Source organism: Aethalodelphis obliquidens, unplaced genomic scaffold, assembly GCF_003676395.1.
Source record: "Aethalodelphis obliquidens isolate GAN/ISIS:26980383/991018 unplaced genomic scaffold, ASM367639v1 scaffold8, whole genome shotgun sequence".
Taxonomy (NCBI): Eukaryota; Metazoa; Chordata; class Mammalia; order Artiodactyla; family Delphinidae; genus Aethalodelphis; species Aethalodelphis obliquidens.
Genome location: NW_020837952.1, coordinates 37518975 through 37531295, shown reverse-complemented (window position 1 = coordinate 37531295; position 12321 = coordinate 37518975). Strand labels below are relative to the sequence as shown.

Sequence of the window (12321 nt, the reverse complement as noted above, 5' to 3'; positions counted from 1 at the left end):
TTCAATCTCCTTACTAGTAATTGGTCTATTCAGATTTTTCTATTTCTTCATGATTCAGTCTTAGAAGATTGTATGTTTTAAAAAAATTTTCCATTTCCTTTAGGTTGTCCAATTTGTTGGCATATATTCATAGATCATGAGACATCCTTTGTATTTCTGTGGTGTTAGTTATAACATCTCCTCTTTCATCTCTGATTTTACTTATTTGAGTCCTCTTTTTTTCCCTGGTGAGTCTAGCTAAATGTTTGTCAATTTTATTTATCTTTTCAAAGAATCAGCTTTTAGTTTCATTGAACTTGTTTTTTTTCTTTTTTTGGTCTCTGTTTCTGCTCTGATCTTTATTATTTCCTTCCATCTACCAATTTTGGCATTTGTTCTTCTTTTTCTAGTTCCTTTAGGTGTAAGGTTAGATTGTTTATTGGGAATTTCTTGTTTCTTGAGGTAAGACTATATTGAATTTGGTCCATTTACATTTAAGGTAATTATTGATAAGTATGTGCTTATTGCCATTTTGTTAATTGTTTTCTGGCTATTTTTGTAGTTCTCTCTTTTCCTTTGTGTTTTGGTGTGGTTTCTTTTAGTGTTATGTTTAGATTTGCTCACTTTCTTTTGTGTACTTACTATAAGTTTTTTCCTTGTGGTTACTGTGAGGTTCACCTATAACATTCTATGTAAGTAGTAGCCTGTTTTAAGTTGCTAGCAACTTAAATTAGAAATCATTCCAAAGCTTTATCTTTTTACTCCCTCCCCACGTTTCCTACTTTTGATGACACATTTTACTTCTTTTTATTTTATGCATCCTGTAACTAATTATTGTAATTTTAGTTATTTTTAGTACTTTTGTCTCTTAACCTTTGTGCTTGCTTTATAAGTGATTGATCCTCTGCCTTTATCATACATTTACCTTTAACAGTGAGATTTTTACTTTCATATGTTTTCTTATTATTAACTAGTGCCATTTCTTTTCAGCTTAAAGAAGTCCCATTAATATTTCTTGTTGGGCCAGTTTAGTTGTGATGAATACCTTTAGCTTTTGCTCATCTGGGAAACTCTTTATCTCTTCGTCAATTCTGAATAACTTTGCTGTGTAGAGAATTCTTGTTTGGAAGTTTTTTCTTTCAGCACTTTGAATATGATCTGCCACTCCCTTCTGGCTTGTAAAGGCTCTGCTGAAAATTCTGCTTGTAGAGTTATAGGGTTTTCCTTGTATGTAACAATTTGTTGCTTTTAGGATTCTCTCTTAATCATTTATTTTTTACTGTTTTAATTATAGTGTGTCTTGATGTGTGTCTCTTTGGGTTCATCTTATTTGGAACTCTCTGTGCTTCCTGGACCTGGATGTCTGGGTCCTTCCCCTGATTAAGGATGTTTTCAGCAACTATTTCTTCAAGTAGGTTTTCTGTCCCTTACACTCTTTTCTTTCTGGCACCCCTATAATGCAAATGTTATTCTGCTTGATGTTGCCCCAAAGGTCCCTTAAGGTGTCTTCAGTTTTCATCTTTATTTTATTTATTATTTTAAAAAGATATTTATTTATTTGGCTGCGTCGGGTCTTAGTTGTGGCATGTGGGATCTTTTGTTGCGGTGCGGCAGCTTCTCTCTAGTTGTGGTGCGTGGGCTCTGTAGTTGCTGTGCATGGGCTCCAGAATGTGCAGGCTCAGTGGTTGCGGCACGTGGGCTTAGTTGCCCTGTGGCATGTGGGATCTTAGTTCCTCGACCAGGGATTGAACCCGCGTCCCCTGCTTTGGAAGGTGGATTCTTAACCACTGGACCACCAGGGAAGTCCCTGTCTTCACTTTTTAAAATACTTATTTCATTTTCCTGCTCTGTCTGGGTGAGTTCCATTGTTTTATCTTCCTGCTGACTGATTTGTTCTTCTACTTCACCCAGTTTGCTGTAGAACCCCTCTAGCATATTTTTCAGTTCAGTTATAACTTCTGTTTGGTACTTTCATATATTTTCTATCTCTGTTGAAGTTCTCACTGTGCTAAGTTTTTCTTCATCTGAGTTTGTTTAGTGTCTTTATGACCATTACTTTGAACTTTTTATCAGGTAGATTGCTTATCTCTGTTTTGTTTAGTTCTTTTTTTGAGGTTCTGACTTACTCTTTTGATTGGAATATCTTCCTCTGTCTCCTCATGTTGCCTAATTCTTTGTGTTTGTTTCTATGTATTAGGTATATCAGCTATCTCTCTTAGTCTTGAAGGAGTGGCTTTATTTAGGAGATGTCGTATGGGGCTCAGAAGCACAATCCTACCTAGCCACCAGAGCCAGGTGCTCGAGGGGTGTCTCCTATGTGGGCTACATGCAGTTTGTGGGAACACAGCTGCCATGGGGTGCTGGTGGGTGGGGCTGTTGCTTGGGCAGCTGTGAGGCCCACCTGAGGTGTGGGGGTTGGCAGGTGCTCTCTCACCCCTGGTGGGATGTGCCCACTGGTGGAGAATTCCAAAGTGGTGCCTTCCAGCACCAGTATTAGCAAGGTAGCCTGAGATCACATAAATGGCTCCTGCCAGTAACTCAGCCCGTGGGGAGCATTCCAACTGGTTCCTGCCTCTCTGGCAGATGCTTCAAGATTAGTAGGTGAGTCCCCTTCACCTATGGTCTTACGCACTTTTCAATTTGGTGTTTTTGCACTGGTTTTCAGATCAAGTCAATCTGTGTGCAAGTCCTTTAAGAGCAGGTTTTCTATTCCCTGTAGCTTTCCTGGACATATTTCCCGTTGGTTTGCAAAACCAGGTGTTTTGGAGGCTCATCTCTCTTGTGCAGGATCTAAGGGTTGGGGTGCCTGATGTGCTCAAATCCCTCATTCCTCAGGGAAAGGATCCGTGCCTTTGTGGTCCCTCCCAATTGTGGATTGCTGAAGCTGAGGTGCGGTTTTCATATCTTCGCCTGTCCTACACATCTCATTGCTGTCCTTTTATTTCACCCTTTGTTGTGGAGGTTCTGTTCATTCAGTTTTCAGATCCCTTTCTGGGGGAACTGTTCCATATGTGGTTGTACATTTATGTCTGTAGGAGGAGGTCAGTTCATGATCTTTTTATGCTACCATCTTGAACTCTCCCATAATTTTCCACTTTTGTAAACAATGCTTTGCTTAGAATGCCCATTCATCCCTGCCTGGAAAAGTTTTGATCAAGCTTCAAGCCCAGACACAGTGCTTGTTTGGGTTTACAGCTTTAAAAAATTGTTGTTTATGGCAGGGTGTAGTAGCTTTGGCCAACTTTCTGAGTTCCCACAGTGGGCCTGGCTTCTTGTTACCTATCACATGTAGGGTGTTTTGGTTCCTGTTATCTCATTAGAACTTGTTTGCCTCTATCTACTTTAGTTCCCAAACTCTATACTCTGTGTGTTTGTTTTATTTTTTGTCCACTGAGATACTTACCTTGTGTTTGAGCATACGTCTACAATTTTAACATTAAAAAAATTTTAATCAGCTGTTGATCGTTGATTGGAGCTGAGGCAGCTTAGTTTCTATGCTAACTGTGAGTGCAATCTGGACTGGAGTTATGGACACTCTCTCTTTACCATGGCATATTTCAATGTTTTATATCCCTTAGCCTATTCCACATACCCTATTCCACAGTTTAACCTATTTAATACCTGTTTGTGTGTCTATTACTTTATTTCAAACATATGTATTTTTTATCAAATACAGTGTTCTTATTTCTGCCCTGTCTGCTGTTGTGCATTTTTTTCATCTATTTGGAATGATTGTCATTTTATTTAATTAAATTTAACTTTAAGAAATAAGATTTTTTTCAGTTACCACAACTTGCATTGATCTCTTCTTTCTCATAATTCTGCTCACACTTAGAGCTCCCCCCTTTAGCATTTAATTTTTTTCAAATTGTTTCTGATCTCTTTTTTTACACATTAGCTTGGTTTCACCAGCCAAGTTGTATAGTCTACCTGAAGGCTTGCTCCTTGTTTCTCTTACATTGTCCTCATACTCAGTGTCCTCCGTCTGGCATGCAGAGCTTTATAGAATGTTAGGTACTTCATGGGAGATGGATAAATATCTATTGAAGAAACCATAAACAAAATGAATGTGTTTTGTACCTTTTAGTCACTGTAAAAGATATCTAAATTATGTAATAATTTTCCTAAAAAGCACAATTTGGAAGATATTTATCCCCTATCATTTTAAGTTTTTAGCACAAGTTATTCTTATCCCATTGTATTTACAAAGTAAAACTTTTTATAAGTGTAAATGTTAGAATGCTTTATATTGTTTCCTCAGGGTCATTGTTACTGTAATTGCACTTCTCATTGAAGTGATAGGATTTTGGCAGCCTAATAATAGAAAAAGAAGTTCTTAGACAATTTAGCAACAATCTGAGGGAATATGTGTAAAATATGCACATCAAAGGCATCTCATGATGATTTTATTGTTTCTTCTTTTTTCCCCGTGCCTCTTGGGCTTACTTAGGTCTGTTTACTAGGATTATTTTAGGCAAATTTAAGGAAGGGTATTTTTGGTGATGATAATAGGATTATGTAGATATTTCTGTGAATTGCTTGTTCTCAGGCAAGGTAAATCTCAGGTGAGAAGCCACCTGGACTCTGGAAAAACTTAGGATACAGAATGGGGAAAGTAGTTCTTGGGAGGTACAGCTTTTGTTTGCAGTGCTTTTGGGGATGGGGTCAGTAGTTTTAAAAACCATTATGATGTGAAGCTCTGAAATGTTGATGAGTCAAAAATGAATTTCTAGTTTTATACAGTTATTTATATTAAGTATATAATTAAAATGCTCTTTAATTTTTTTTACTATTTAGTTACTTTTTTGTCACATGCATGAGTATATCATCAAATTCAGATAGCAGGCTTGAGACAAATTCATGTCTCAAGTATATCATTTTGAGAAAGAATTTTGCTTTGTTTTTTTGGAGGAGGGTAGCTGATGTAATAGTTCAAACATGAGAATGTTGTGGATGTCAAGTAAACACAATAAAGACATACTCTGGATAAGTTTAGAAAGAGAGAGTTATGTTTTGCGAAAATATGATAGGAACATAGATCATTCAATTTGGACAACTCTGATTATTTTTAATATCAAAAATTTCTCAATGTAAAAGTAATTTAACTATGAATCTAAAATTCTGAAAAAAATGTAGCAAAAACGAAAACTGAGAAACTAAAGACCAAAAAACCCATAATTGCTTCTTGGTAAAGAAATTATTGTTTGCATTTTGGGATATTTCCTTTGAATCTCTTTTCTTATATAATTAGTTTTTATACATAATTATAATCATAGTATATGCATGTTATTTCATTTTTTCTATGCAGTTTTTATAATCCTTATTTTAATTGATTAATTTTGAAGTAGTATCAGTTCATCCTTCTTTGGCATTTATGTTGAATATGTAAGTGATGTACAGGGTGTTCATGTTTTGAGACAGATGTTTAGCGATTTGTTCTCAATCTTGGGTGCTTGAGGTATATCTCAGTGGAGATGTCAAGCAGTATGAGTTAGTGATTAAGAATCAGACTGCTGAAGTTAAAATCCTTTCTTCCACTTATTAGCCATGTGACTTCGGGCAAGTAACTTAATTTCTACACCTTTATTCTCTCTTGTATAACGTGGGAATAATGATAGTGTGCACTATAAATGTTTTTGGTAAGGATTATTGAGTCAGTTCTTGTGCTCTGAATCTGTCTTTTAGTCAATATTTTACTAGATTTCCAGTTCCTTTAATGTCATACCTAAGTATAATGAATAATGTTAGATGATAAATGTTGCAGGAGAGGGAAAAAAAAGGCCTTTAACCCTCCAAACTGTATATTTGATGGTGGAATATTAAGTATTGGAAACAGATTGGTAATGGTTGGCATGGGTAGTAGATGGATGGGTGACTAGATAATGTGGCCTGTGTTGATCTTTTTAGCTCCCCTCAAATCATTGTAGTTCACTTGATGTAGTGGGGAGCAATGCAAGAGGAATTAAAATTTCAGCATTTTAGTTCTGCTTCTTTCTGATTTTTGTTAACAGTAGAATCTTGAGAAGTCCCTTAGCTGCTTTGAATTTGTTTTCTCATCTATGGATATAACATTTTACCTGTCTCTCTCAGAAATGTCTTTATGATTAAATAAGATATTCTGTAAAAGTGAGGTGAAGATGATAAAGCACTATATATAAAAGTAAACTTTTTATTACTTTAAAAAGACTAAAGCTGAGAGAAGGCAGATAGAGATCTTGATACAGTATTAGGTCCAGTCAGTCTTTAATAAAGGATAGCTTCTAGTGCTGTTTGAGAGGACATCTACCTTTATGTGTAAGGCTAGCCCTGATTACTGTTTAGGTTATTAAATAGTTTATGAATATATTGTTGATATTTACTTTTTTTTCCCCCTTTCTGCTTGTGTTTCAGACTCCTGGGAGAGTTGGCTCTCAAGGTTCTGATTTAGATTCATCATCAGCTCCTATAAACACAGTGGATGTCAATAATGAAAGCTCTTCAGAGGTATGAAAATAATAATTTGGCAATAAATATTGTTTTATTTAAGGAAAAATCACAAATATATGGAGTAACAATTGATAATTTTAACTTTTGTAGGGAAAGGTCTCATAAATCTTTCTTACAAATTGGAATGCAATTTTTGAATCTCACTTGTAGATAGATAATAGTGCTTAGTTGTGAGACTGTGAAAGTGTATATTAAGACTGAAAAATAATGTTGACAATTTATCTTTAATGTTAAAATCATCTCAACTTAATGAAGATTTAAAAATCTGTTTGTAAAGAATTACCAGTTAATTAGTATCTACTTATGTGTTTGTACTGCCATGAACGACTAAGCTAATGAAGAATTAGATGAACTATAACATTTATACATTATTTGTTGTCTTCATTTATGACTTTGTAAGAACTTCTATGTTTGATAGCTTATTAAAAATTAATGGAGAAAGTAAATAAGTCTAAAAAAGAAATAACTCAAATTTTTTGAGGTCAGCCTTAGAAGTTGCTACATTACTATCATTATTTTTAACAAATAATATATACTCATTATAGAAAAAGGAGATAAGGTAAGAGAACATAAAAACCACCCATAACGCTGCCCCTAAGAGATCAACACACTCACATTTCTGCTCTGACACTTTTTGTCAATTGCCCCTTTCTCGGCCCAGCTGTACCACCTACCCAGTCCCCTTTTCCCTATTCTTTCCCATCTCTTGGTTGGTGAGTCTATTATGTGTATGTTTCTGGGTATTTCTCTATCCATTCATTTCTCTGTTTTGTCTCTTTTTGACCATCTGTCTTCACGTATATGTATGTTAACCATAACAAGATCGAACAAGACTGTGAGAGTGAGAAGAACAGTATCAGTTGAACTTTATTAAGAGCAAGTTTAAGGAAATATCTTTAAGGAAAACATTCCAAACGGTATTTATGATATGATGAGCTCAGAGAACTAGGTTGTAACCCTGGAGAGGAATTTAGTATTAATTGTTGACCTCATTTAGACCAAAAACAACAAAAAAAATCTCCAGTGGGTAAATGAGCAGTGCCTGATAATCCTGCTATATTTTCTTATTAGGCTCCCTTTTCTACTCTCTGTGATAGTTGTACTCTCTGCTTTGTCCTCAAACCTTCCATGTGTCTTACCTTAGTCCCGCCTTCTCACCGTCACCTTCTATACCATTGAGAAAAGATGAATGTTCTCATTTTGCCCCTAAAACTATACTTGCACCTGTATTCTCTTTATTACTTTAGTACACGGAAGACAGGTCTCTTTTCCTATCAGATTTCAGTCCTTTCCCTTGTGCTCTGGATTCCATTCTCTCTTCCATTCTCATCTTATCATCTCTCCGCATGCAACTTTGGTTTTTACCTATGCCACAGATTATTCCCTTCAGCATACAAATACTGCTCTAGAGGTGCCATTAACCTGGGACTCCCTTAAATTAAGTTCGGTACTTGAAATTTTGCACATTACCCGCTAGTGTAAATTTCTAACCTAATTGAGGGCTATTGGTGATTATGAATTCTCAGGGGGTATTGTTTTTTCCATATGCCCAGTGTTAAGGTATTGACTTGTTAAGGTCTCAGTTGATATGTCTCCCCACCTCTCTCAATTTCTCTTTTTCTCGCTTAATCTTCCCTTTTACCCTGATGTTGGCTTCCCACTTTGAACAAATTCTAGGTTTTAACATTGTGCCCTTAGCATCCATCCAAATGGGAATTTGAAATATCATGGTCTCCAGGATTTAAAAAAAATGGTCAGAAATAAAGCAGTACCTTGCTTTAGTGCTCATTTATATCATATTTTATATATTATGTATAATAATATATATAATAGTATTTTAGTCAGTTATAGGCTATTATAACAAAAGCACTGAGAGGCTTAAACAGCAAACATTTATTTCTCACAGTTCTGGAGGCTGGGATGTTCAACATCAAGGATTTGGCAGATTCTGTGTCTGGTGGGGGCTTCCTTTCTGGTTTGTAGATGGCTGTCCTCACATGGCAGAAGGGGCAAGAGAGCTCTCTGGGGTCTCTTTTATTATATAAAGGTACCAATCCCATTCATTAGGGCTCCACCCTCATGACTTAATCATCTCCCAAAGGCCCCATCACATTGGAGGTTAAGATTTCAACATATGAATTTTGAGGGTACATAGACATTCAGTCTGTAACAAATATATAATCTGTATAATACATAATGTAATAAGTGATATCATATCATTTGTTCTCATCAGGACAGTTGTGCAGACTATTTAGTATATTGCATTGCAGAAGCAAATTCTTTGTTCACTCTATCCATTTCTAATCTGGCTTCCATCCTTAGTACCCACTGAAACGCACTAATGACCAGCATATTACCAAATCAGGTCTTCATTTTCCTAGTCATTTGGCTAGGGAGAGCAGACTTTTCTTGGAGCTTTTTTGGTAGGTGTCCACTGAAGTTTCCAGGTAGCTGGCTTCTCCAGCAGCCAGTCCAGAATATATGAGACGAAAAGAAAACCCAGAGTACTCACCACTCTCTCAGTCCTTGGCTCCTGAGATCCTCATCTGGTCTGCCTTCTTCTCTTTACCTTTCAGAGTTTTCTTTTTGTTTTGTTTTATGGATTTGTTTCTGGATTTCAGCTGTACTTAGCAGGAAGAACAGAGAAGTATATCTGTTCCATTTTGTCTGGAACTGGAAATCCAACCATTTTGAAAATTAGAGTATTTATCTTTATATTAAGGAATTATAAGAGTTCTTTATCCTTTGTCAATGTTTTGATTGCCTCCTATTCATCTGATTAGTGAGGGAAGGATTCCTGTCCTAGGCTTATGGGAATAGCTAAACACATAATTAGACAAATGAGACAAATGAGATCAACAGCAGTTTATTAGTCACATATACTCACAGCCCAGAGATGGAGGACACGGTGTGCCATGCAGGGCCGCATGAGGATTGCACTTGGGAACAAAATGAACAACCAGGGATTGTTCAGAGGCAGGCATTGTAGTATCAGGAAAGTAAGGTGCCCCCTGGTTTCTAAAGGAGATGTGATTGGCTTGCTTGAATAATTCCAGGGGCCGGCAGAGAACCTTCTCAGGGATAAGCAGGCCCTGTGCTTGCTGCCTGTGAAGAGGAGGGCTGTTTGGCTAGAACTCCTTATCTGTGAGAGCAGAGTGGGGAGGGGAACTTGCAGTTAGGCCATTTGAAGCCCTCCCAGTTTCACCAGTTGTTAAGGCAACACAAAGTATTGGGCCTTAATTTTAGCCCTTACACCACAATCAGAAATATGTGATGTGTATATTTTTTCTCAGTCTGTGGCTTATTTTTCATTTTGTTAATGTTGTCTTTCAAAGAGAAGAAGTTTTAAATTTTGGTGAAGTACAGTTTGTCAGCCTTTTCTTTTATGATTTTTGCTTTTTGGGTACTACAAAGTTTTTTGCCTACCCCAAGGTTGCAAAACTTCCTCCTATGCTTGCTTCTCATTAAAAAAAAAACAAAAAAATCAAGCTACAAGCATATATTGTACAACACAGAGAACATAGCCAATATTTTATAATAACTATAAATGGAATGTAACCTTTAAAAATTGTGAATCACTATATTGTAAACTGTAACTTACATATATTGTACATCCACTATACTTCAATTTAAAAAAAAGATGGAAGGATTAAAAAAATTTAAAAAATCATTTTAGCATGTACATTTAACTGTATGATTTATTTTAAATTATTGTATATGGTATGAGATAGCAGTTGACGTTCATTTTTTCCATGTGAATATGGAAACATTTTTCCATATGCTTGTTGCAGTACCATTTGCTGAAAATATTACCTTTTCCCAATGAATTAAATTTTCACTTTTGTGAGAAATCAATTGACTTTATATATGTGGTTATATTTTTTTATGTTCTTTGATCCAGGCATAATGAACTGATTTTAAGGTGTGCCAAGTTTTTTCTTACCTTTGAACTTTTGTATATGCTGATCTCTGTGCCTTACCTAGTTTTGCTATATCTTTTTTCTTGGTTAACATCTGATTATCCTTCAAGTCTCATCACAGATAATTTTTCCAATAAACTTTCCTGACTCACATGTTGGATAGATGCTTCTTCCACATGCTTCTGTGGAAAAGAATTCCCTATCCTTTTGGTAATGATTATTAGTCTGAGATTCATTTATCTATCAAATATTTATTGTCACCAGACACTGTTCTGGATGCTGGAGGTATGGCACTGAGTGAAATAGTAAAAAATCTTTATGCTGGTGACATTTATTTTTAATTTATTTATTTAATTTATTTTATTTTTGGCTGTGTTGGGTCTTTGTTGCTGCACGCGGACTTTCTCTAGTTGTGGTGCGGGGGCTTCTCATTGCAGTGGCTTCTCTTGAGCGCAGGCTCTAGGCATGCGGGCTTCAGTAGTTGTGGCATGTGGGCTCACATGCCACAACTACTGAAGTTGCCTCTGAGCAGGGGGTAACTCAGAAAGAACTGAATGAAGTGAGAAATCATGTTGATTTCTGGAGCAAGCATGTTGCAGGCATGTGGAACAAGTCTCTGAGGTGGGAGCATGCCTGGCATATTGAAAAAGCATCCAGGAGGCTAGTGTGGCTCCAGCACAGTGAATGGGGGGCCATTAGGTTATTGAGGTAATCAGGCCCACTTCATGTAGGGCCTTATAGGCTTTTGCACAGACTTTAGTGTTTTACTCTTGGTGAGATAGGAAGTCATTGGAGAGTTTGGATCAGGGAAAGGACAAAATTTATCTATATTTTTGTAGGATCACTCTAGCTGCTGTGTGCAAAATAAAGCTGTTAATGGGGTAAGGATAGAAGCAGAGAGACTGTTAGAAGGCTTTTACAGTGATCCATGTACACCATGAGGGTGGCTTGGATCAGGGCAGTTGTGGAGGCCCTGAGGTTCTAAACACATTTTGAAGGTAGTTCTAGTAGGATTTTCTGATTAGTGGGGTATTTTCTTTTATAGCTCTTTCAAGAAGCATGCAAGCTTATTGAGGATGGGGTCTTTGCTTTATTTTACCATTGCATTCTCAACAACATAGCATAATGACATAGTAATCACACTCAGTAAATACTTTTTAAAAAAATTATTCCTTCCTTCCTTCCTTCCTTCCTTCCTCCCTCCCTCCCTCCCTCCCTCCCTTCCATCTTTAGTTGCAGTATGCGGACTTCTTAGTTGTGGCATACGTGCGGGATCTAGTTCCCTGACCAGGGATTGAACTTGGGCCCCCTGCATTGGGAGCACGGAGTCTTACCGACTGGACCAGCGGGGAAGTCCCAATACTTTTTGAACGTATGACTGAATGATGATATGTGGAAACTTAAAGTGAAGAAATGAGTAAAGAGGCAGGCAGCATAAAGATATTGTGGTAAAAAACAATGCAACAGTACGTTAAAAAAAAAATATTATTCTGTAGTTTTTTTTTTTTTTTTGCAGTACGTGGGCTCTCACTGTTGTGGCCTCTCCCGTTGCGGAGCACAGGCTCCGGACACGCAGGCTCAGCGGCCATGGCTCACGGGCCCAGCCGCTCCGCGGCATGTGGGATCTTCCCAGACAGGGGCACAAACCCGTGTCCCCTGCATCGGCAGGCGGACTCTCAACCACTGCGCCACCAGGGAAGCCCTATTATTCTGTAGTTTTAGTATTTGGGCCTGTGATTGCCTGGAAGACAACCCTTTCATCAGTAAAAAGAAAAAATAAGTGAATTCATGTTCCTCACTTTCATCCCCTGGCTAATCTCCTTAAAGGGTTGTTAACAAGAGGAACAATGATATTAATGATATTAATGATAGCTAACATTTATTGAATGTTTTCTTTGTATCAGATGCTGTGATAAGGACTTAGTATGTATTATTT

The 12321-nt window shown here is 37.0% G+C and overlaps 1 protein-coding gene across 4 annotated transcripts in view; it reads left to right on the top strand.

The window, feature by feature from the left end:
- The window catches only part of EEA1 (early endosome antigen 1), a 137923-nt gene that overhangs the window by 35511 nt on the left and 90091 nt on the right, over positions 1–12321 (top strand). For all 4 annotated transcript variants that reach the window (XM_027107179.1, XM_027107178.1, XM_027107180.1 and 1 more), the window contains exon 2: positions 6370–6462. In XM_027107179.1, the coding sequence (XP_026962980.1) occupies positions 6370–6462 (93 nt within the window). The remainder of the gene's footprint in view (positions 1–6369; positions 6463–12321) is intronic.